Here is a 26,060-nt window from a genome sequence, read left to right as displayed (position 1 = left end):
CTTTTAGAGCCTATCTACATACCATGTTTCTACTTTCTGTTACATAAATTCAGTTCATTTTTACTTAGCTTCACCATTTCTGTGAAGTCTCAGGTTTGATATGCTAGTCATACCTTTTCCATTACACATAAGAATAAACAATTGGGTCTGGAAAGAAGGCTCACTGGTTAAGAGCACTTGTTCTTACAGAAGACCTGAGTTTGGTTTTCAGCACTCACATGGAGATTTATAACCAACCTTCTACAGGATCTAACGACCTCATCTAACCTCTGCTAGCATCAGACATATGGCTGATGAACATACATTCATATACTCATACCCAAAAAGTCAATCTAAAAAGAAAAACAGATTTACAAAAGTAAGAATCACCTGTACTCTACCTCCAGTAATCTCTTATGCCATGACCTATGTACATTTTCCAATCTGGAAAACACTGCTAATGCAGTGGTTTGAAGAAGCAAAAAAAAAAAAAAAAAAAAAAAATTAAGTCAAAATGGCCTCTTTTTTCCTTTCATTTTGTTTTTGAGCCAAGGTATAGAGCCCAATCTGTACACAAACTCAAGACCCTCCAGAGCACTTAACTATAGACATGGACCATCATGAAAACATTTTCACTTTGAGTGGCTTTATGAAAATAAGTCACAATTAACATCCAGGTTTAAATCTGCATTCATATTTTTTAGAAAAAATGTGAAAAGCTGCAATAGGTCCTGCTTACTTGATACCTTTAGAGAAAGTTAAGTACATGTAAAATAAATATGCTCTAAAAGTGTCTTAGTTAAAATGACTGTTAATAACTTGTTTTGGAACGGGCCACGGTATCACAGGCCTTTAATTCCAGCACTTGGGAAGCAGAGAAAAGAGGGTCTCTGTGAGTTCTGTGACAGCCTGGTTTATACAGCAAGTTCCAGGACAGCCAGGATTACATAGAGAAACCCTGTTTCAAAAAACTCAAGTCAACTAAACCAAACCAAACCCCACAACATGTGAATGATTTCACTTGTCACTTTAAATTACCCACAGAAGTGGGTAAGCCATTTCTAAGTCCTACGAAGTGGTCTAGTGATAGATACAGTGATGAGAAACTACAGTAGCTGGGCAGTGGGGGCACACATCTTTAATCCTCGCACTTGGGAGGTAGAAGCAGGTGGATCTAAGTTTGAGGTCAGCCTGGTCTAGAGTGAGTTCCAGGACAGTCAAGGCTACACAGAGATGCCCAGTCTTAAAACCCTCCCCACTAAACCAACCAAACCAAAACAAAGAAGAAACTACAATATAGTAAACACAGAATTTTATAAGACATAAAAACCCTACACTTTTTTCTCTTTCTTTGGTGTGAGTTCCGTATGAACGTGTGTAAGTGTGAGCACACATACAAGAGGATATGGATATCAAGGTCAATGCTGAGTCTTCCCACCACTCTCTACCCAGTATTTTGAGAACTGAACCTAGCGCTCATAGGCTGGGCAGGACTCGCTAGCCAGAGAGCCCCAGGGATCCTTAAGCCTCCCCAGTGCTAGGACTATAGATGACATTAACTACTGCACCTGGCTTTTTACCCGGGTGCTACAGATCTGAACTCAGATCCTCACGCTTGGGGAGCAGGCACCACGCTAAGCCATCTCCTTATCTCTTCCTCCATTCCCTTCTTTCAAAAGGCAAATGTGAGAAGCACAAAACACTAATTTCTTACAATTAATAAAGAAGTTACCTGTGCTCACAGCAATGCTTACACTTTTTCTCATGTGCAAGCCAGGTGAAGACTGTGCTTCCACGGAAACCAGCTCCATCTGTCTTGCAGCTTTCACAGAGTCTTCCGCAGTGGCTACTGACTTATGGGAGCCAGGATCTAGAGACTGTGCTTCTAATAAGCGCTGAATCTGTATCAATTAAAAACATGCATTGGCCAGGCAATCAACACAGCAATCAACGAAACTGGCCGCAGAGTTTAGTAACAAAGCACAAACACTCTAGTCACTACGGAGCTGACTTTATAACTTCTCACAATACAACTAAATCATACCATGAGACTTAGCGCAGAGAGCCATTACCATTAGCTACTAAGGCCCACCACTTTGACTAAGTATAAATTTTAAAGTGAAACTTACAGGTGGTTAGATTAGTATTCATAAGTTGAATTTTTATTCAAAAACCTCAAACCAGTATATTTTATTCCTACTTCATTTACAAATCAATTAAGAATGGAAAAGGAGGCATACCTTGAGCTTCATGTACCAAAAACTGAGGATTTTACACAAAATTCCTTTTATAAACTTTAGTCAAAATTGCTCATGTTTGGCCACACTGAAACAAAATAGTAACAAACAATAGCTAACACTGACTGGCTCTTTCTCGTCTGCAAGACACTTGTACCACAAATTGTTTATTTTAGGTAGATGGGTGTTTTGTCTGCATCACTTACAAGCCTGGTGTCCATGAAGACCAGAAGAGAGCATTGGATCCCCTGGGGCTTGAGTTACAAGCAGCTGTGAGCCGCCATGTGGATACTGGGAATTAAACCCACGTGTCTGGAAGAGGACCAGTGCTCTCAACCACTGAGCCATCTCTCTGCCTTACGTCCCAGATCTTATGTGTGAGCTTTACAATTCCATGAACCTTCCCTCCTCCTCCTCCTCAAGTGGAGATGTAATTTACATTCCTTAGAATTAATCAATTCTGAAGCTCACAGTATATTCACAAAATGTGAAACAATAATCATTTATTCCAGAACATTTTCAAACCCCAAAAGCCTCTATATCCATTCACTGTCATTCCTTACCACTCCTCTCTCCTGACCTTTGGACCCACTAACACACCTTCTAGCTCTCTGCGTTTGCTGACTTTGGACATTTCATACACACAGAGCTAAGCTTGTGCCTGGCTTCTTTCTCTTTACATAAAGCTTTCAAGATTAATCTCAGCATTTATCAATGCTTTAGACTGCTGAATACTCCACTGTATGAGTATGTTCACTGAGGTTATCCATCAATCAAGCTGATGGACACCCATATTGTTTATAGTGTGACCTACTATGAATATTGCTATGGACATTCATATACAAGGGGTTGTTGTTTTGATTTCATTTTGTTGTTTTAAGCTAGGGTCTTGCTGTAGTCCGGGTGATCTAAACCTTGCTTTGTTGCTCAGGCTGCCCTCCCAGATTGACTCCCACTCCCTCCATCTCCTGCTGCACCACCACAACAGCTGATGTACAGGGTTTTAACTTTTCTTGAATACATACCGAAGTGAGGAATAGCCCCCTTTGCTTTGTTGTTGATTTTTTTTAAAATATTTTTATTTCCCTATAAATGGTATGATGATTAACTAGTTAATTTTAGTGGATTAATATAATTATCAATCAGGTTGCTTTTCCAAGGCTGGAAAATGAATTAGAATCTAAGGAATCTGTCAGTTCATCTGCCCACTTCATTAAGTATTAGACAAACAAACAAACAAATAAGCAAAAGACTGTGAATACTAGAATAGGAGCAATACCTTCTTAATACGAGTCAAGTGCTATAGGCACAGCCCAAGCCTGAGTGTCTCTGGAGTTATTAGCACATATGCAACTAAAATGTAAATGAGAGATGTAAATAAATAAGCTGGAAAAATGGCTCAGCTGTTTAAGCCTAAAGGCTCACAACTGAAAGATGCAAATAATAGATAAATAAATGAATAAATAACATAAAAATAAATGTACTGAGCCGGGCAGTAGTAGCTTACAACTTTAATCCCAGCACTCAGGAGGCAGAGGGCAGAGGGCAGAGGCAGGCAGATAACTAAGTTCGAGGTCAGACTGGTCTACAGAGAATTCTAGGACAGCCTGGGTATCAGAGAAACCCTGTCTCAAAAACAGCAGCAGCAGCAGCAGCAGCAGCGGCAGCAGCAGCGGCGGCAGCGGCAAACACTGGAAATAATCTGTAAGTATAGTAGTCACTGGTACACTGACTGTAATAGAAACAGTTCAAGTTGTTGACAAAACAGACATGACAATTAGAAAATCCATGTGTACTCTTAGAAAATGACCCAATACAATAAAGTTCTTTATGTACTCAAAATGGACATGTCTGAAAGATACCTGGGGCTGGGGAAATAGCTTGCCCTGCAAACATGAGGACCCAACTTTGATCTCCAGCACCAAGTAAAAGGCAGGTGTGATGTGTAACTGCAATGGGAGCACCATGCAGGTGGAGACAGGCAGATCCTCAGGCTCTCTGACCAGTCAGCCTAGCCTACACCCAAGTCCCACACACAGACTGTCTCAAAAACACTTAAAACATACACAGAAGGGGCTGGAGAGATGGTTAAGAGCATAGACTGCTCTTCCAGAGGTCCTGAGTTCAATTCCCAGCAACCACATGGTGACTCACAATCATCTGTAATGGGATCCGATGCCCTCTTCTGGAGACAGCTACAGTGGATTCATATAAATAAATCTTAAAAAACAAAAAACCCTGACTCTGAACAAAGAACCAATGGTCTATACATTGTTAATAGTTAAACTGTGTGATATCTGAACTATGCATCAATAACACCAAAGTATACTTATTCCCTATCTCATTATCCTCTTCAGACATCTCAACTCCATTTTCTAGCGGAAACTATTATCAGTAGTTCCATGTTTCTTCCATGCCTGTTCTTTTCATTCATATTTAGACATTTATATAAAGCCTTAATCCATTCTGACTAAGTATTACTCTGAAATTGTTATCTACAAAATATTTCTTATCCTTCTCAGTCAATGATCATCGTTGATAATGATAATGATGATGATGGTGGTGGTGGTGATGATAAATACAAGATGGACACTTAGATACAGTGGTACACATCTATAATCCCTGTATGTGGTAGGTAGGGGAAGGAGTATTGAACAGTAAAGACCTAGGCTTTTGGATCACAGGTTCAAGGCCTAGGACTCATGAGACCATGTCTCAAAAAAACCCAAAATAAACAAAAAAAGCAGATACATAGAGGTTCTTAACTGGCCTCTTATTAGTAACTGGTATCAAATATAGTAGCAAGGAACATCCTAAAGACTCATTGGCTCAGATGAGTAAACACAAAGGCTGAAAAACTAGAGACATGCAAGCCTTTGTATTTAGCTGTATATAAAAGTTTAGAGAAAACTGGAAGAAAACACGACTATGTTGTAGGTTAGGATACAGAGATAAAAGGCTTGCTCTCTGGTCCTTGCCTTACTAACCAGAAATTATGGAACAAGGCTAAACTATCCTCTAACCTTCACTTTATCTATAAAACAGGAGGGACTAGAATTCAGCTCTAAGGTTTTTCTAGTTCAGTACTCTACCATTTTATAAAGCATAACCACTGTAGAGTTGCCAATAATTAAGGAAATACACTAAGAATTTAAGAGCACCAATAAAGCCCCACACAGACCTGTGCCTGAAGTAGTCTCAGCTGCCGGTCCTGTTCTGTGACAAAGCGATACGCATCAGGAGACAGTCCCATCATGCCATTGTCTGGGGCTGTAGTGGGTGTGTGCATGCACACGGCACAGGGATGTGGCACACACGAGTCCACATGTGAAGGTCCTGCCACAGGGGACGGTTCTCCATTGCTGTGGGGAGAATAGGTGTCCACACCTCCTTGAGGCTTCATGGTAACAGGACTACTTGATGAGTAGATGGCATTAGGACACAGAGATGGACATCCACTTGAGTGAAAGAATGCATGTTTTGGAAGGGCTTCAGATCGGAGGTCTTGAACAGACCCTACTGTATTTCCCTGCCAAGAATTTATTGTACTATACTGAATATGGCCATGATGCTGACAACAGCTGCAGACATTCGTGGAATAGTAGGATGGTAATGAAGGCGTGGGTACTTGAAGCTCCATTGGTCTTGTTGAATTATGGGGTGAAAAAACAAGATTGTGTGGGTGGGCTTGTGGAGCAAGAGAGGGCTGCCTAGAGTCCAGTAAGGAAGGTCTCACGGGGTAGTCTTCCTTTGACATGCTCCCCGCAGACACTGCTTGAAGTTTCTCAGCTACATCAGGAGATGGCGCATTGAGAGAAGGCTTAGCATTAGTGCTCCTGAAAGGGAGGCTCTCTTTCATACAGGTAGATGACTGCTTCCCTCTGCACTGTCTTAAAGCAGTGTCCTGGCTTAACTGATTTGGCAGTCCCCTCAGGAAAGGTTCCCCAGTGTTAGCTTCTGAGCTGTGTTTGTCATCACAAAGCTCAGGCTGTGAGGGCTTAATCAACAAAGGATTCTCCACAGCCATCACTTCCACTGGCTTAGACGGGTTACTTGATTCTGTGAAGTTGTTGTCTAATACAAGCGAAAGTTCAGGAACAGATGGCTGGATCTTAGAAATCTATAAAGAGAAGCAAAAAGGAAATTATTTGCCAAATAATATTCAGTTACATGTTGATATTTGTTCACCACTTAAACCATCAATCATTATCCTTGGTACATGGCAGTCAGGAATACAATATACAGCGTTGTTTCATATAAAGTGAAAATTTGGGGGATTTTTGGAGATTCAGTTCTGTCATGTGATTTTTTAAAAATTTTTTTGGAAGCTGTCTTATGAGAGGATGTTTTGCTGCAAACAGACCAGTGGTCCTGGAAGCTGTTTTGTGACGGGGTGTGTAATGTTTCGCTGGAGTGGACACTTGAGAGGGCATGTGACGTTGAGAAAGAATATAAACATAACCCTACAGAGAGTGCACACTCTCGCACTGGTTTGCCTTACAACACTTTGCTGGTCTTTGCTAACCTTCACTTGTCATGACTTGGTAGAGAGAATGCACCAGAGAACTTCCCCTTCTCGTGTTATTCCAGCTGCTTCTGGCTGCTTCCTCAGACTCTGGCCAATTCAGCAGTCTCGTGGTTTATTCTGGATCTAGCCAATGTTACTGATTTCTGTGTTTGGTGTTTGCTGACCCAACTGAAATGCTGATATCTTGACAAGGAAGATTGGAATTGCTCCCCAAAACTACTTCAAAACAGGTTCACATCCCCATTTCCTACTAACCTTTCTTAACCTCTGGTAGGTAGGCTAGAAGGGAAGTTGAAGTGTTTAAGAACCTTATTAAAATTGGCTTAAAAAAATCTAAACCTAACATATACATATAAACATTCCCCCTACTTATTTAGTTTTTTTTGAGATCAGATCTCTCTATGTAGTTCTGGCTGTCTTGGAACTCACTATCAGCCTGGCCTCAAACTCAAAGATCTACCAGCCTCTGCCTCTCTCTCTCTGCCTCTCTCTCTCTGCCTCTCTCTCTCTCTGCCTCTCTCTCTCTGCCTCTCTCTCTCTGCCCCCCTCTCTCTCTGCCTCTCTCTCTCTGCCTCTCTCTCTCTCTCTGCCTCTCTCTGCCCCTCTCTCTGCCTCTCTCTGCCTCTCTGCCCCTCTCTCTGCCTCTCTCTGCCCCTCTCTCTGCCCCTCTCTCTGCCTCTCTGCCCCTCTCTCTGCCCCTCTCTCTGCCTCTCTCTGCCCCTCTCTGCCCCTCTCTCTGCCCCTCTCTCTGCCTCTCTCTGCCTCTCTCTCTGCCCCTCTCTCTGCCTCTCTCTGCCCCTCTCTGCCCCTCTCTCTGCCTCTCTCTGCCCCTCTCTCTGCCTCTCTCTGCCCCTCTCTCTGCCTCTCTCTGCCCCTCTCTCTGCCTCTCTCTGCCCCTCTCTCTGCCTCTCTCTGCCCCTCTCTCTGCCTCTCTCTGCCCCTCTCTCTGCCTCTCTCTGCCCCTCTCTCTGCCTCTCTCTGCCCCTCTCTCTGCCCCTCTCTGCCTCTCTGCCTCCTCTGCCTCTCTGCCTCCTCTGCCTCTCTGCCTCCTCTGCCTCTCTGCCGCCTCTGCCTCTGCCGCCTCTGCCTCTGCCGCCTCTGCCTCTGCCTCTGCCTCTGCCTCCCAAGTGTTGAGATTTTAAAGGTATGCGCCACCATCCCCTGGCTCTTTGACTATTTAAAATGGAACCCCTTTTATTATGACACTGATAAATATTATCTAGATTACAGAACAACAAGAACAAAAAAGGAGTATTATACTATAGTTTCTTACCCTCACTCTGCTATGTTAATATTCCTTAAGGAGTAACACTCCAGCCAGGAGGTGGTGGTGCACCTTTAATCCCAGCACTTTCAAGGCAAAGGAAGGAGGATCACCTGCTTGGTCTACAAACCAAATTCCAGGAAAGCCAGGACTAACATACAGAGAAACTTTGGAAAACCAAACCAAACCAAACCAGAAAAAAAAAAATACCTCAGAATATTTCTCTGTTAAAGTCACTCAAGTATTTCTTCTTCTAATATTAAATAAGAGATGGGAGGAATCATTAAATCTGTTATACTATAATTTTTGGAAGCAGTGTTGGAGATTTTAATACAGATTTTAAGCTTGAGGATTAAGAGAAAGAGAGGAAATTTAAGATGCCCAAAAGTGTGGGTGTGAACTTCTTAAGGGAGAGCTGCCAACTATATTAATTTTCCTTTCCTTTCAATTAAGTTCAATTAAGGTAAACATTTCTAAAATAGTTCACTAATTGGTAGCAATTAAAAAGCAGTGTGACAATCAAGGGTTATTGGCATCTAACCTCTAAATGCAAGTAGGACGTTTTCTCTGAGAACAGTAACAATACTGTCAGGCACTGTGACACAGAATGCTGGGTCTTCATGGTTGACTGAGCACCAAATTCCTAAGTGAAAGCCCCAGACTTGGAATCGAAGCTTTACTGCTTACTAGTTATGTGAGCATGGACAGCCGGCCAGCTGAAACCTCAGTTTCCTTACACTTAGGTACACACTATTACCTATATACGAACATATATATAATTACTTTAATTGTATGCACCTGCAAGATGTATAATATATTCCTACATAAAGATATAATCTTATAATGGTCAGAACAACCCTCATATAGGGATGAGGTGGTACTTAAGTGTGCTGCTATAGACTTGGAGCTTCCTAGCTGGACGTGAGCTCAGCTGTCACGGCATTACCTTTTGACTCACTGGGTGAGGACTGGGAATCGGTCTTGGAGAAAAGTCTTCATCTTCAAGGTCAGTGTCACGCTTATTTATTGGTATTTTCCCAGGAGATACTTTTTGGGAGGCTCTAAAGAGTAGAAAAGAAGACAAGAGACACCTTCAACAAACCAGGGCTGTTTTTTTTTCTGTTTTGAAGTGTGATGTCATTTAGTAAATATAGAAATATTTAATTTAGTACCTGACAGCCACAGGTACTAAATGATTAGGTCAGTGTTAATTTAGCAGGAAAGGTGATCTACTCGGGCTTAGCTAACCCCATTTACCTGATCCTGGGAAGTTTAACCCTACTTAACTGCTACAGTACCTCGATAGTCATTGAACACCTTCTGATTGACCACACTGAACAAAGTAGAGAGCAAGCTTAGTGCTTACTGGAAATATAGTATAGCGTGACCGACACGCACCCTGCAATGGTTTGAATCTTTAATGTACTCCATAGGCTTAGGACCCCGGCTTATAACCCTGCTGGAAGGTCATGGACCGTTCAGGAGGCAGGTAGGGCCTGGGAGTGGGAGCTAGGTCAGTCAGAATGGATTTTAGTGTAATACTTGCTTCTGCTTCCATCCTGCTTTACGTCCCGGTCCCCACCATGTGAAGAAACTGCCTCCACTCAAGTCCACTGCCACTGGGGGGAGTGGCTTCTTTCACTAGGCCTCCCCACCAAGTCTGAAACCTCTCTGAACAGTGAGCCAGGATGACGTTTCCTTCAGACACCCTTACAGCAGTGAGCCACGACACACTCCCAACAACACTCAACGCATCATATTTAACATCCAACGGGAAAACCGAAAATCACGGAGGTGGATTTTTATATACTTTTTGTTTAGTTTTCGTCACAGCTTTAAAAAACATGGCTATGTGTGATGGTGCGCCTCTTTAATTCCCGCACAGCAGGCAGATCTCTGTGCTCTACAAAGACTTTCAGTCCAACAAAGGTTACAAAGTAAGGCTCTGTCTCAAAGGAAAAGAAAAACAGTATTATTACCTTTAAAAAAAAGACAAACCCTATTTTGCCATACAGCAGTGGCATATGCCTTCAATCCCAGCAGTCGGGCTGCAGAGGCAAGTGGAGCTCTGAGTACAAAGACAGCTTGGTCCAAAGAGTAAGTTCCAGGACAGCCAGGGTTATACAAAGAAATCCTGTCTCAAAACAAACAACCTATTTTGTGTTATGCGTGTGAAGTCAGAGAACAACTTTCAGACGCTGGTTTTCTTTTACACTAAGTGGGTCCTGGAGATCAGACTCACACACCAGACTCAGCAACAAGTGCTTCAGCCACTGAGTAATCTCACTGGCTCCTAAGTTCTTTTTAAAATTACCTCACATTTAGTCAGCTGTAGTCACTGTATCCCAGAGAGCATGCTCCACCTGAAAACAGGACTCTTTAACAAAGTTGGGGTTATAGTTCAGTGGTAGTGGGTTGATTAGTACATGCAAAGCCCTGGGTTCAATCCCTAGCACTGAGGAGGAGGAAAGAAAAATGTTAATGCTGGTATTGAGTTCCAAAAGCTAAAACTGAGGTTTAAGATTAAAAATGAAAAAAAAAAAAAAAAAAAAAGGGGTTGGGGATTTAGCTCAGTGGTAGAGCGCTTGACTAGCAACCGCAAGGCCCTGGGTTCAGTCCCCAGCTCCGGAAAAAAAGAAAAAAAAAATGAAAAAAAAATGTTTTGGGTGTGTGGGGGGAGACTAAAGATTTGAAATATGTGCGTAAAGGTTTTTTGTTGTTTGTTTCATCCTAGTAAATGGACAAAATCTCATCGGGATGCTATAGGGGAAAGGTAAGCAATGAGGAAGCTGAGAGCTTAGAACGTGCTCCTGAAAACATACCCTATGTGCTGCTGTACATAAGCTGACCTCTTCCTAGAAGGGAAAATAATGATAAGGGTCCTTCTGTGCAAGGCAGTGCAATAAAGCAATGACAGCATCCTCACAATGTGTTTTGAGTAGATAGGCAGGGTCTGTATCAGTCCCATCAAGCTCTCCTGAGACATACAAGGACAGGAAGACTACACAAGGATATCCCATGTGCTCAGTGCAGGCCTCTCATGACACAGAAAGGCAGTGCCCCAACAGGCTCAAAAAACTTGTGTCAACCCCTCAAAGTCAAATATTAGATACAAATGGATACATCTCAGCAGACAGCAGCACAGACAGATGAGAGTCATGCTGCCTTTTATTACCAGTAATGATAGACAATTAATCCCTTCTACATAAAATCTCAGAGGAAAGGGGATAGAAAGATGGTGAATTGACTGTGATCTCAACAGAATTAAAGAACAAGTAGGATAGAGGCTTAAGGTAGACAGTCAAATACAGGGGAAGACAGTACATACTGTGCATTTGAGTTATTTTGTTGAATACTGCTACATTTCTTCATCTCTCACACATGTGTGCAACACACTACAGAGCCAAAAATGGGCTGAAGTCAAATGATAAACTCACCTTTTTTAAAACACCCAAACCAAAAAGGAAAAACTTAAAATTGTTATCAATTTTTTAGGCAAAATTTACTAAATCCTAAAGTGGCAGATCCTCATTAACACTTCATTCAGAGTTGAAAACAAAAAAGTTTAAAAGTTTTCAACAACTCTGTTGTTGTTTTGATAGTGCTGGGATCAAACCCAGAGCTTTGCAAATGTTAGGCAAGCCCCTACACTAAGGCACACACCTATCTCTTAATATTCTGCTCCCTTAACTTGGCCTGTTCTTTCATAAATATTAAATAAAATGGTAAGTAAAGCCTACGATTTAGAAAGTTATTACCGCCATAGACTAGAAGCACTAGATTCTGGTGACCTAATCTGTTTGAGAATAACTTTATGCCCATAAAGATGGAAAGAAGAGCTTCAGACACGTCTCTAACTCTAGAGTCTCTCAGTACCTAAATGTGCAAGCTGTGGACCTAAGACTCCAGACTGAGTGACTATATGGGTTCCTCAAGTAAACTTAAAACAATCCTCTCTACCTCCACCCAAGACAGCATTTCTCTGCATGACCCTGGCTGTCCTGAAACTCCCTCTGTACACCAGGCTAGGTGGGAACCTAAAGATCTGCTTGCCTCTGCTTCTCCAGTGCTGGGATTAAAGGCACAAACACCCATGCCTGCTGACCCAGCACAGTCAGAAAGGGTAGGGCGAGAGAGCATGTGAGGATGAAAGCTTCAGTGGAAGAGAGGATGAGAAGGAAAAGGAGAGGCAGTGGGAGACTTGAAGATGATAGGCTATTGGCTTTGAAAATAGTGTAAGCAGCTTTGAGATAAGGAATACAGATGGTTTCTACAAGCTAAAAAAGGCGAAACAAAACAAAAACAAAAACAAAACTCAGAATGATCATAGCCTGCCAATATTCTAATCTTGATTTCAAACATTTTTAATTTCTGACCTCGAATAAAGACTTGAAGGCAGATATATCTGATACCAGCCATTTTCTCAGTAAAACCAAAGCATTCCAATAATAAATAAAAATTTCTTTATATCTGCTTATTTCTCTTGTAATATTCTAAATATTTAACACTAAAGAGCACGGAAAGGAAGGTCCAGGTTGTGTTTTAAAGGGCCAAGGGGCTGGAGAGATGGCGCTGACGTTATGTGCAGAGCTCTAATACTCACAGGATCCTAGCCCTCACAGGGCAGCTCACAACCATTACAGCTCCAGCCTCAGGAGATCCGAGGCCCTCTTCTGACCTCTAAAGGCACTATGTGCACATGGTACACATAAATACATGCAGGCAAAACACTCATATGATAAATGAGTCTTCTAAATTAAAATAAAAAGTTTAAAAAAATGGCTCAATAGTACACTACTTGCCTAGCATCTGAGAGGCCCCAGGTTTGATCCCTGGCACTGCAAAAAGTAATAACAATATTAACCAAAACTTACTGTAGCACTGTTAACAGCACAGTGACGATAGGAACCACCCTAAATGCCCATAGACCAAAGACAGAATAAAGAAAATGAGTTTCCTCAGCCATGACAGTGGTGTAATGACAATCTCGGGAAAATGGATGGCTCAAAGGTAGTTTAACTGAAATAAACCACATTCAAAATGATTAATGTCATTGCTTTCCCTGATATTGGATATAGATTTAGCTCTGTGTGTGTGTGTGTGTGTGTGTGTGTGTGTGTGTGTGTGTGAGAGAGAGAGAGAGAGAGAGAGAGAGAGAGAGAGAGAGAGAGAACCGAGTGGGAACTACTTAAGAGGAGGAGGGGAGGGAAGACACAAGTAGAGGAGTGTAAATATGCACAAAGCACAAAGTGTATGTGTGAGAACATCGGAACACATCCCATTACTTTATACTCCTGCTAAACAAATGAATAAAACACCAGAGACAGCCAAGGCACCTGCCAGGATGATCTAAAATAAAAAGTTTCTACCTGAAGAGTCAAAGGGCAAACTAAGATTTCTTCAAACAAACAAGTAAGTAAAAGATAAGACAAAACAAAAACAACCCTAGCATTCAAAGACAACTTTGAACTGAGTCTATCAAGTAAGTTTTCCCGAAAGAACTGGAACTCTTAAACCGAAAATTATGCTTCCTTATTTTGGGTGGGGGAATGCATGCCTCGCGCAACTCTGGAGCTGCTTCTCCCCTTCCTTCCACCTACACTTGGCTTCCAGAGCTCAAACTCAAGTGGATAGACTGGCTGGCAGGTTAATTAAGATACCTTACTGTCTGGGTTTGGTCCCCAGCTCCGAAAAAAAGGAAAAAAAAAAGATACCTTACTGCCCCAAAAATTATTTTAATTACTCAATGAAAATAACTAGCAAAGGAAACACATGGTAGTAAATATTTACCTCTTAACTGAAAGATCCTTGGAAATCTTGCTAAAAAGCTTGGCCTCCGCTTCAGCATCTTGACCCTCAGCACTGAGTTCAAAATGCATTAGATTTTTGCTAGAAGGTTCAACATTCTGAAACGAAGTAGGTCATACTTTTGAGATTTGACTTAAAACAGCCAAGAATCCTATTTATCCGAGCAGTAGCTCTCGATCACTGACAGGAGCACTCCTGATTTCTGTAACCTGCTTCTGCAGAATGCCTGGCTTACTGCTTTATAAGTGAAAATAAGAACTTAACCCTGTATTGTGAAACTCGTTCAGTACCCAGGCATTCAGTGAATACAATGATATACAAATATAAAAATGTATTCATGAAATGACACAATCCGTAATTCGAAGAAAACAAGGTGAGTTGAGTGGAACCACATGATTAATTTGAAGTTATTCAATATTGTTATAATAAAATAATTCTTATAATAAAATCCTTTAGATGTTATTGCTTATTTTGAGACCTAAGATAAATAGTAATTTAACAAAAAAAGTAGTTAGGGCCAGAAACAACGGTAGACACATGTAACCCTAGGTACTAAAGGAGTCTGAGACAGGAGGATTATTTGAGCCAAAGAGTTTGAATCTAGTGTGGGCAAAAAGGAGAGGGTGTCCTTTATGTTTTAATTATTATTATTTGTTTTGCTTTTTTGATAGAGGGCTCCTCTACATAACCCTAACTACCCCGGAACTCATTATGTAGACCAGGCTGGTCTCGAACTCATAGAGATCAGTCTTGTCTCTAGCTCCCAAGAAGATTAAAGTGCTGGGATTAAAGGCATGTACCACTGCACCTGGATTAGCCTTTAAATTTAGTTTTTATATGACAGTTTCAAAGACCTACTTCTCTGTACCGACCACCTAGATGCATCATTTATTTTATTTTATACCATTTTATTTTTAGAGACAAGGTCTTAAAATGAATGCTTGGCTCTTCTAGAACACAGGCTAGCCTCTGAACTAAGAGATCCACCTACTTTTTGCCTACTGAGTACTGGGATTAAAAGCCCAAGACAGTAGGCTTGGCTTCTAGATGCATCTTTATATACTTTATTGGATCTCCTAGGACTGGAACTACAGGTGGTTGTGAGCCACCATGTGGTTGCTGGGAAACTGAACCCAGGTCCTGTGGAAAGCAGTCAATGCTCTTAACCACTGAGCCATGTCACTGGCTCCCACAACATAGTTTATATATTATTAATTACACCCACATATTTTAAAACATAAGTGGTAACAAGGAAACCACTAACATCAAAAATGAATCCTCAGCTGGGCATGATGGTGCACGCCTTTAATCCTAGCACTCGGAAGGCAGAAGCAGGTAGATCTCTGTGAGTTTGAGGCCAGCCTGGTCTATAGAGTGAGTCCAGGACAGTAGTCTGGACTGTTTACACTGAGTGACCCTGTCTTGAAAAACAAAAACAACAACAAATCCTCAACAGTACCAAATAGTGCAATGTGTAAGTGTATGAGCGACTGGAAAATGTATAAGCTATTGAAAAACAACGGCTACAAGAACAAGAAGTTGATTCACCTCAGTGGGTGGGGCACCTCTGCTTGCTATTGGTGAATAGCAAGTTTCCAGAGAGGACTGACTGACTGACGATGTGCATCCAGAGCACACTCGGTGTCACCCCGTTTGCTGAAGCCCTGATGAATGAGGGAGAGACAGTGGGGTGTCTATACTCCAGCAGCGCTGCTTCCAGGTTGCCATGAAGTGAGTGGCTCTCTCCTACTACACAGCCCTGCTACCATGATGTTCTGCTTTAGCACATGCAGCCAGTCAAACCTGCGTGGACTGGAGTCCCTGAGCTGTGATAAACCTCTCCTTCCTGGTTTCTATCAGATATTTTGGTCTGAGTGATGAGAAAAATAACTCACGCAGGTAGCATGAGCACTTACCTTGAAAAGATGAAAAGTCTCCTTGTTGGTCAGTAACTGAAACTGCAGCTCGGGTGTCCTACTGTCACAAGGCAGGCACTCATAAAACTCAGGTTCCTTATGTGTCAATGAATAAAGAACTATGATGAAATTTCCAGATTCTGAAAAAACCCTGAACAAAAAAATAGTATTGAATTAAATTTTTGTGATAATAGCATTGTACTGAAAGATCTCCTTGGTAAGTTTCCCAACCTAGTCAGTAGATTATTTAAAGTATGCATGCTTACCTTTAATGTTAACAATTAAAAAATAACTTACTTGTTTTATGTATATAAATGCTAATCTGCACTGTGTACTTGCACGATGTGCAGGCCTGATGCCCTTGGAGGCAGAGAGCCAGGACTGGGGATCAGACCGGAGTCATCTGCAAGTATAGTCAGTGCTCTTAACCACTGAGACAGCTCTTCAGCCCACAATAAAAAAACGTAGTAGAATACAATATAGAAACACTTTTTTGCAAAACATCAAAGAAAAGAGGAACATATTAAATGGAAAATGAAAACTTACCTACCCACCCTCCACTTCAGAGAGAGAGAGAGAATCTCAAGAATGCACACACAATGGTATGCATCTCTAGCTACTTGCAAGTGTAAAGAGGATCACTTGAGATCCGGAGTTCAAAACCCACCCGCCTGAGCCTTTACTGAATATCTACTATCTACAGAAATTTAAAACAAGATGAATAATTGGTAATGAAACAAGTGTACTAGATCATAGAAAAGAATCAACAATTAACATTTAGCACCCTGAAGGGATGGCTCGGTGGTTAAGAGCCCTCAGTCTTCGTCTAGAGGACTGAGTTCAATACCCAGCACCCACAGGTTAGTTCCCAACCACCTCTAACTCCAGTCCCATGGCACTAATGTCCTCTTCTCCATGAACACCAGGAATGCATGTGATGCAGACATATACGTAAACAAAACACCCATACACATAAACTAAATGATAAAAATAAAGAAACATTCAACATCCCTTTTCTCCTTTTGTTTCTGAAACAAGGACTTAGATAATGCAGGCTGGCTTGGAACTTGTTATGCAGCCCAGGCTAGCCTCAAATTGGTCCTTCTGCCTCAGCCTCCCAATGCTAGGACCACAGGTAAGGCAACCTCATTATATCTGGCTTGTTTTAGTACAAATAAATAAAATTCACTTGGAAAGTCGAATAAACTATAAAAGTATAACTATAAAAGGATTTGAAAAAAATACAGAGATTCTTTTATTTATACTCCTAGAATGTGAAATGCCTAAGCAAGAAAGAAAAGTGGTGTATTTGACTAAAAAAACGAAAAACAAAAAGCAAAACAAACAAAATAACTTTGGGGTTGGGGCTAGAGAAACAGCTCAGCAGGCTGCTTTTCCAAAGGACTCAAGTTCAATTCCCAGCATCCACATGTCAGCTCATGACTGTCTATAGGTCTGGCTCAAAGATCAAACATCCTCACGCAGACATACATGCAAGCAAAACATAATGTATATTGTGTACATTGTGAGGGGAAAAAAGCTTGGGGTATAGGTCAGAGCTGTACGAAGCTTTGGCTTGGAGACCCAGCACCATCAGGAAAAAGAAAATAGTCTGGAAAAAAGACCATTAACTAAAAATTAAAGGAAATGACAATCCAAGGGAGAAAGTTTCGTTCCAAGTATTTATATGTGCAGAGAGAAATAGGGAGAGAGAGAGAGGAGGGAAATGTATGACTTTATAAATTAATATGAGAAAGAAGCATCATACAGAGACAATAGCAAAATCAACACCCAGAAATGGAAATGTCATAAATCCTGGAAAAGAGCGTGCTTCCTTTATCAGATCAGCAAAGGTTCTAATACTTAAAGAGGCTAGGACAGTGAGATTCCCTTGAGTTCAAAGTCAATCTGGGCCACACAGTGAGTTCAAATCTCTCCTGGCTACAAATTAAGACCCTGTCTCAAAAAACAGAAGAATAAGCAAAGACTTCCCATTCATCTATCTTGAGCTAACATCCTGCCTCTGTCTTTCTGTACAGTCATACCGGCATCCTTACTCTGTGGTCTTTCACTCAGTGCCTCTGAAGTTAATACATCCTATGCCTACTCATGATAGTTAAAAGCTTACCTTTTACTTGGGGTTGGGGATTTAGCTCAGTGGTAGAGCGCTTGCCTAGCAAGCGCAAGGCCCTGGGTTCAGTCCCCAGCTCCAGGAAAAAAAAAAGCTTACCTTCTTACTACTTAGTCTCATTTAATATGAGGTTTATTTTCCTTAAAAGTGCACACCTATTATGTATTATAAAAGATTAAATCTAGGAAGCGCAAGGCCCTGGGTTCAGTCCCCAGCTCCAAAAAAAAAAAAAAAAGATTAAATCAGTGTAAGAATTTTAACCGAAGCCAATACACTATAACCAGAAGCAATCAAACACAAATGCTATAGAATAAAATATCACTTGCCTTTCCTGAATAGAAGAACTGAACATGTATCTCAAGCAGCAAGCCCATACCTGAGGGCTATAGATATGTATAATTCCAGACAGCCAGCTAAAGGAAACGGACAGAAAATACATCATCAGTCAAGTATGGTGGCATGCGCCTATAGTCCCAACTGCTGGAGGTTGAGGCAAATTCTAGGGTAGCAGCGGCTACACAGGGAGACCTTACCTCAAAATAAAAAGGAAAACCACTACAGTCATTTAAAAATGAACACACTTTGGATCACATCCTTCCCAAGACTGGTCCTTGATGCTCAATAGCAGTACATTAAAAACTTGACAAATAAAAAATCACATTGCCAATTCAGAGGCAGACTACATCGATATCTATAGCAACATAAATATATCGCATCCACAAATAAAGAGATGTACATGGTATTTATTCTCTTTCATTTGGATGTGGGAGAGGAAAATGGTTTATGGAGGGAAAAACAGATATCAGAATAAATCAGCATGGAATGGAAAGGAACAAAATCCGAGGAGACAAAAGTTTGTGGCCTAAAACTAGGAATATTTAAAGGTTAAAAAGCATATATATCTCTCCCAAAATATAGAGACACCTTACAAGAAAATGCCCACGATTGCCAGGTGGTGGCACATGCCTTTAGTCCCAGCACTTAGGAGGCAGAGGCAGGCAGATCTGAGTTTGGGGCCAACCTGGTCTACAGTGCCAGGTCCAGGACAGCAAGGGCTACCTTGAGAAATTCAGCCTCAAAAAACAAGCTGAAGGTTTTCTTAAGCAGGATAATACTTACATTCCCACTAATGGTAGAGAATAAACCTTGGGATCTGATTCCAACAAAAGTAACAATTTGCGTGTTTCATCCATAGTAATATATCTAAACAGAAGAAACTTAAGTAAGAATAATTTTAAGTACGTGCTTTCAACCCCCAAAATGCAAACTGAGTCTTGAAACTCAATTTTATGCAAGTAAAACTCTATTTTAGTTAGTGGATGAAAAAGAGGCCCCAAAGACAGCATGTACAATGTCTTAACCTATTAAAATAGTCATTTAGGGTTACATACTCAACTTTACTTACGGATTACTTGTAAATAGTGTTAGTACTAGAGAGGACAACGTCAGAACCAATTATGCTACTGACAAAGTGAATGTCCTATTACTAGAAGCGCACGTGCCCAGGTAACTTGATAGGCAAATGTGACGTTTCAGTGGAAGAGACTGCATTATGGGAAGGGTAACTAATCTGCTACACACAACATTCTTCCGACCACTGCCAAAAAGTACAAAAACAAAACACAAAACCCATTTCCCTAAAAGGACATGGATCTCTATACAGGTAAACTGACTACAGTAATTAGTATTATTGAAAAATATATTAAATCAATCAATATTTATAGGCTTAGACTAATGGATCTGTTACTTACCCATGCTTACAGGTTCCCTGAACTTGAGAAATATTCAGACTACTACTTAAGTTTCTTGCCAGTGCTGTAGGAATAATGGGGATGGGCTTCACAGGTATACACTTGAAAGGATTTGCTAGAGTCACTGCTGTCCACTGCAAATTAAGATCCACACCGCCCAAACTCTCCCTGGGGGTGATTTGGGCTCGTAAGGAAAGCAGCTTCCCACAGTCCAAGAGGTCTTTGCTGCACACATGGTGCTGTAAAGCCTGAGGGATCAGTAGTGTAGAAATATTTTACAACTCTGAAATGCATTCATATCTTTAAAGTTCATTTAACATTGCTACATATACCTCTGTGATATTTTACATTAACAAAATTAATTCTAATTCACAACATTTCAATTCTCATTTCTTCCACATGATCAAAGATTATATGAATAATTTAATCAAAGCGAGTCCTCAGCTTCATCATAAATTTCCAACTTAAAGGTCCTAGTAGCTCTTTAAACTCATGCTGGGCAATTATCATCCCAATAAGTTTCACCACATCGGGGTGGTGGGGTCTGGAACGCAATTATGGCTCAGCTGTAGGGAATCTCACTCCTTTGTGGTTCCTTTCTCATTATCCAAATTGGGGTAGCTCTTCTTCCATATTTAGCCATATCTCTTGCGCCCTTTTTATTCTGATAGTTACCACTGCGTGTACATTTGTGTACACACACACACACACACACACACACACACACACACACACACACACACACACACCATCTAATATACATCCGACCTAGTCAATCATTCTCTGACTTCAGTGAGCAGCTTCATCAGATCTGACAGAACTGCTTCTTTTCAGAAATGTCTTCATCCAATAAAGCTCTCTACAATTTGACTAAATTAATACTGCAGTCTAATTGCCCTTCGGGAAAGTCTATAGACCATTAGCAACCCTAAGCACTGCCTCAACTTTCTTTCCTGCCTTGGTCCCACTGCTTCATCTTCTGGAATACTACCCATCTCTAGCCTCAAGAAACCACAGTATCTTTGATTTTTGAGTCCACAATGACTCAATCACACATCATTACAAATAATTCTCAAATCTGTATGATTTATCAAAATACTATAAGCCACACACACTATGATTCTCATATATAATTAAAAATGTCATCTACACTTCAGACTCAGGACTCTGAGGACCCGAGTTGGATCTGACCCAAAGCATCCTACCTAAGGACTAGTTTTCACAGCACCACAAGGTGCCATGCAAACTTCCAAGGAAGGCAAGCAAACAGTCCTACCCAGGTATGCCACCTAGGAACCACAAGGACAAGCATGGCACAGTAACCCTAAGGGCGCAGTAGCAGCGCACACATCTTGGTGTACCGAACAGCTCTCTAACTGGACGGACTTCAGGCTCACTCAAGAGGGAACTCATGCCTGGTACTACAAACCTGGCCAAATGCCCAGGGCTAGAAAAGACATGGGTTTTGGAAAACCTTCAACTGCAAGTTTACTGAACTGCATAATTTCTAAACTAAGTACTTTCTAAATATTTATCCTCTATATACAGTTGCATGTACTCTTACACCTTATCAAAGAAACTTCTCTTTGTAACAGAAGGAGATCATTATAGAAAACCACAACTGATCAAAATGCAGACAGATTAAGTCCCAACTGGAACACCTAAAACATAACTCCTGCGCCTGAGGCTTGGGAATCACTGCTGAACAGAAAAGTTGTTAAGAGCCAGAAAATAGGACATTTCATGTGAGACTGTTTCTACAGAAATGTCAGAGAGGCTGCATAAATGAAGTCTTATTAACGTGGCTGCCTAAATAAGTCCCAAAAGGTGACAACACCCACAGACATGCTAACATGGCAGGGAGAAATTTTATGAGGTCTCAACCTTACACAAAGAGCTATGGGCAACTGGGAAAGGTTGAGAGTGTCAGACAGTCTTCCCTAGGGAACTGTACATTAATTGGTTACCCAATATGAAGCAGTAGGTGCTAAGGTGACATTACACGGAGTAGGCTGAACTTATGTGTGTGCGTATCCCTACAACAGCTTTGGATTGGCTATAAGTGTGAGAACAAGTGGGGATGATATACATGAGAGGGGCTGGAGGGAGGACAGGAGGAAATGATGCAATTGTCAGAATTTCAAAAACTAAAAACTATTATAAAAAAGAACGTTATCAATAAATTTCACCTTTAAAGCTGAACTGAAGTCATCTGCATTATGAACTTTCGTATCTCTTGAACAAAGTCCTTGAGTATGAACTTTGCAGGGGATCAAAAAATCTCCAGGAAGAGCAGCAGTAGGAGTTCTTTCTAAGCATTCACGGGTTTCTCTACCAGGATCAAAGCGATCTATGGTCAAGGTCACCCCTTCTTCGTCTGCAGGACAAAAATATTTCTATTATATAGCATGCTAATTAAAAACATAAGCAAGCAGAACTACATTCCAGCAAAATATTTTTATCATACTAAAATCTTACATTAAGAAAACGATAGCTTATATAGTCTACCTGGTGACTGCACCATGAATTCTGTAATGGGTACTTTTATTTACGTTTACACTCATGATGATGTACAGCAAAGAAATTAGCAAAAGAGCATGCAATAGCTGGCTGAAACAAGTGTATATTCTGTAACAGCCATTATATTACCTTCATCCACTGTGAGAGAGCCAAGTAGGAAGCACGGCACATTTTTTTTGCTCTGCTTAGCATGACGGTAAGCCAGGCGGATGGCCTTTTCAGTTACCGTAAGCTTTGGCTTTCTGAAAAATAAGAAAATTCTTTTATGAATGTGGTAGACCTGATGTCCACACTAGGAAATGTCCACATTAAACAAAAACCTTCCATAAAGGACTGACTAAAATTTACAAAATGTACAAAGACTATCATTGGAGATCCCTAGGCAAGAAATCCTATACAATGCAAAAGGTAGACAAGGTCACCTGGAAACCAGACTGGCCACGAGCTGACAAAAAAGGTACAAATGGTCCCCCAGGTTCTTGCCTAACCTGGGCCAGAATACAGACTGATCAACAGAAAGGCAGATATGTTTCTGTAAATACTTTTAACAAAAATAGTTACATTCATTTCTTTCCATAATATTATGTCTGATCCAAGCACTCTTGAATACAAAACATATATAAATATATTTTAAACAAAAAAGCTAGTCATGACGGCATGAACTCCTTTAGAGGAACGCAGGAAAACATAAATAAACAAGTAGAAGCCTATAGAGAGGAATCACAAAAATCCCTGAAAGAATTCCAGGAAAACACAATCAAACAGTTGAAGGAATTAAAAATGGAAATAGAAACAATGAAGAAAGAACACAGGGAAACAGCCCTGGATATAGAAAACCAAAGGAAGAGACAAGGAGCCATAGATACGAGCATCACCAACAGAATATAAGAGATGGAAGAGAGAATCTCAGGAGCAGAAGATTCCATAGAAATCATCGACACAACTGTCAAAGATGATGTAAAATGGAAAAAGCTACTGGTCCAAAACATACAGGAAATCCAGAACTCAATGAGAAAATCAAACTTAAGGATAATAGGTATAGAAGAAAGTGAAGTCTCCCAGCTCAAAGGACCAGTAAATATCTTCAACAAAATCATAGAAGAAAACTTACCTAACCTAAAGAAAGAGATGCCCATAGGCATACAAGAAGCCTACAGAACTCCAAATAGATTGGACCAGAAAAGAGACTCCAACCGTCACATAATAGTCAAAACACCAAATGCACAAAATAAAGAAAGAATATTAAAAGCAGTAAGGGTAAAGTAACATATAAAGGCATACCTATCAGAATCACACCAGACTTCTCGCCAGAGACTATGAAAGTCAGAAGATCCTAGACAGATATCATACAGACCCTAAGAGAACAAAAATGCCATCCCAGGTTACTGTATCCTACAAAACTCTCAATTAACATAGTTGGAGAAACCAAGATATTCCAAGACAAAACCAAATTTACACAATATCTTTCAACAAATCCAGCGCTACAAAGGATAATAAATGGTAAAGCCCAACATAAGGAGGCAAGCTATACCCTAGAAAAAGCACGAAACTAATCGTCTTGGCAACAAAACAAAGAGAAGAAAAGCACACAAACATAACCTCACATCCAAATATGAATATAACAGGAAGCCATAATCACTATTCCCTCATATCTCTTAATATCAATGAACTCAATTCCCCAATAAAAAGACATAGATTAACAAACTGGATACGCAATGAGGACCTTGCATTCTGCTGCCTACAGGAAACACACCTCAGAGACAAAGACAGACACTACCTCAGAGTGAAAGGCTGGAAAACACCTTTCCAAGCAAATGGTTGGAAGAAGCAAGCTGGAGTAGCCATTCTAATATCGAATAAAATCAATTTTCAACTGAAAGTCATCAAAAAAGATAAGGAAGGACACTTCCTATTCATCAGAGGAAAAATCTACCAAGATGAACTCTCAATCCTAAATATCTATGCTCCAAACACAAGGGCACCTACATACGTAAAAGAAACCTTACGAAAGCTCAAAGCACACATTGCACCTCACACAATAATAGTAGGAGATTTCAACACCCCACTCTCATCAATGGACAGATCATAAAAACAGAAATTAAACAGAGACATAGACAGACTAAGAGAAGTCATGAACCAAATGGACTTAACAGATATTTATAGAATATTCTATCCCAAAGCAAAAGGATATACATTCTTCTCAGCACATCGTGGTATTTTCTCCAAAACTGACCATATAATTGGTCATAAAACAGGCCTCAACAGATACAGAAAGATAGAAATAATCCCATGTGTCCTATCAGACCACCATGGGCTAAAGCTGGCTTCAGTAACAATAAGGGAAGAATGCCCACATATACATGGAAGTTGAACAATGTTCTACTCAATGATAACCTGGTCAAGGAAGAAATAAAGAAATTAAAGACTTCTTAGAATTTAATGAAAATAAAGGTACAACATACCCAAACGTATGGGACACAGTGAAAGCTGTGCTAAGAGGAAAACTCATAGCTCTGAGTGCCTGCAGAAAGAAACAGGAAAGAGCATATATCAGCAGCTTGACAGCACACCTAAAAGCTCTAGAACAAAAAGAAGCAAATACACCCAGGAGGAGTAGAAGGCAGGAAATAATCAAACTCAGAGCTGAAATCAACCAAGTAGAAACAAAAAGGACCATAGAAAGAATCAACAGAACCAAAAGTTGGTTCTTTGAGAAAATCAACAAGATAGATAAACCCTTAGCCAGACTAACGAGAGGACACAGAGAGTGCGTCCAAATTAACAAAATCAGAAATGAAAAGGGAGACATAACTACAGATTCAGAGGAAATTAAAAAAATCATCAGATCTTACTATAAAAACCTATATTCAACAAAATTTGAAAATCTTCAGGAAATGGACAATTTCCTAGACCGATACCAGGTATCGAAGTTAAATCAGGAACAGATAAACCAGTTAAACAACCCCATAACTCCTAAGGAAATAGAAGCAGTCATTAAAGGTCTCCCAACCAAAAAGAGCCCAGGTCCAGACGGGTTTAGTGCAGAATTCTATCAAACCTTCATAGAAGACCTCATACCAATATTATCCAAACTATTCCACAAAATTGAAACAGATGGAGCCCTACCGAATTCCTTCTACGAAGCCACATTACTCTTATACCTAAACCACACAAAGACACAACAAAGAAAGAGAACTTCAGACCAATTTCCCTTCTGAATATCGACGCAAAAATACTCAATAAAATTCTGGCAAACCGAATTCAAGAGCACATCAAAACAATCATCCACCATGATCAAGTAGGCTTCATCCCAGGCATGCAGGGATGGTTTAATATACGGAAAACCATCAACGTGATCCATTATATAAACAAACTGAAAGAACAGAACCACATGATCATTTCATTAGATGCTGAGAAAGAATTTGACAAAATTCAACACCCCTTCATGATAAAAGTCCTGGAAAGAATAGGAATTCAAGGCCCATACCTAAACATAGTAAAAGCCATATACAGCAAACCAGTTGCTAACATTAAACTAAATGGAGAGAAACTTGAAGCAATCCCACTAAAATCAGGGACTAGACAAGGCTGCCCACTCTCTCCCTATTTATTCAATATAGTTCTTGAACTTCTAGCCAGAGCAATCAGACAACAAAAGGAGATCAAAGGGATACAGATCAGAAAAGAAGAGGTCAAAATATCACTATTTGCAGATGACATGATAGTATATTTAAGTGATCCCAAAAGTTCCACCAGAGAACTACTAAAGCTGATAAACAACTTCAGCAAAGTGGCTGGGTATAAAATTAACTCAAATGAATCAGTTGCCTTCCTCTATACAAAAGAGAAACAAGCCGAGAAAGAAATTAGGGAAACGACACCCTTCATAATAGACCCAAATAATATAAAGTACCTCGGTGTGACTT

The 26,060-nt window shown here is 40.5% G+C and overlaps 1 protein-coding gene across 4 annotated transcripts in view; it reads right to left on the bottom strand.

Moving 5' to 3' along the window:
* The window catches only part of Stil (STIL, centriolar assembly protein), a 46,184-nt gene that overhangs the window by 10,444 nt on the left and 9,680 nt on the right, over nucleotides 1-26,060 (bottom strand). For 2 of the 4 annotated variants that reach the window (XM_087549220.1, XM_087549219.1), the window contains exons 4-14: nucleotides 24,597-24,655; nucleotides 22,264-22,376; nucleotides 21,804-21,991; nucleotides 19,615-19,862; nucleotides 18,983-19,066; nucleotides 18,190-18,276; nucleotides 15,733-15,883; nucleotides 13,799-13,914; nucleotides 8,955-9,069; nucleotides 5,398-6,336; nucleotides 1,712-1,880 (exon numbers count right to left, since the gene is read on the bottom strand). In XM_087549220.1, coding sequence (XP_087405346.1) covers nucleotides 1,712-1,880; nucleotides 5,398-6,336; nucleotides 8,955-9,069; nucleotides 13,799-13,914; nucleotides 15,733-15,883; nucleotides 18,190-18,276; nucleotides 18,983-19,066; nucleotides 19,615-19,862; nucleotides 21,804-21,991; nucleotides 22,264-22,376; nucleotides 24,597-24,643 — 2,257 coding nt within the window. In that variant the 5' untranslated portion in view covers nucleotides 24,644-24,655. 4 annotated transcript variants of the gene reach the window in all.

The sequence above is a fragment of the Rattus norvegicus genome, chromosome 5 (assembly GCF_021556685.1).
Source record: "Rattus norvegicus strain SHRSP/BbbUtx chromosome 5, alternate assembly SHRSP_T2T, whole genome shotgun sequence".
Classification (NCBI taxonomy): domain Eukaryota; kingdom Metazoa; phylum Chordata; class Mammalia; order Rodentia; family Muridae; genus Rattus; species Rattus norvegicus.
Note: the sequence above shows the minus strand (reverse complement) of the source record. Positions and strands in the feature narration are given on the sequence as shown.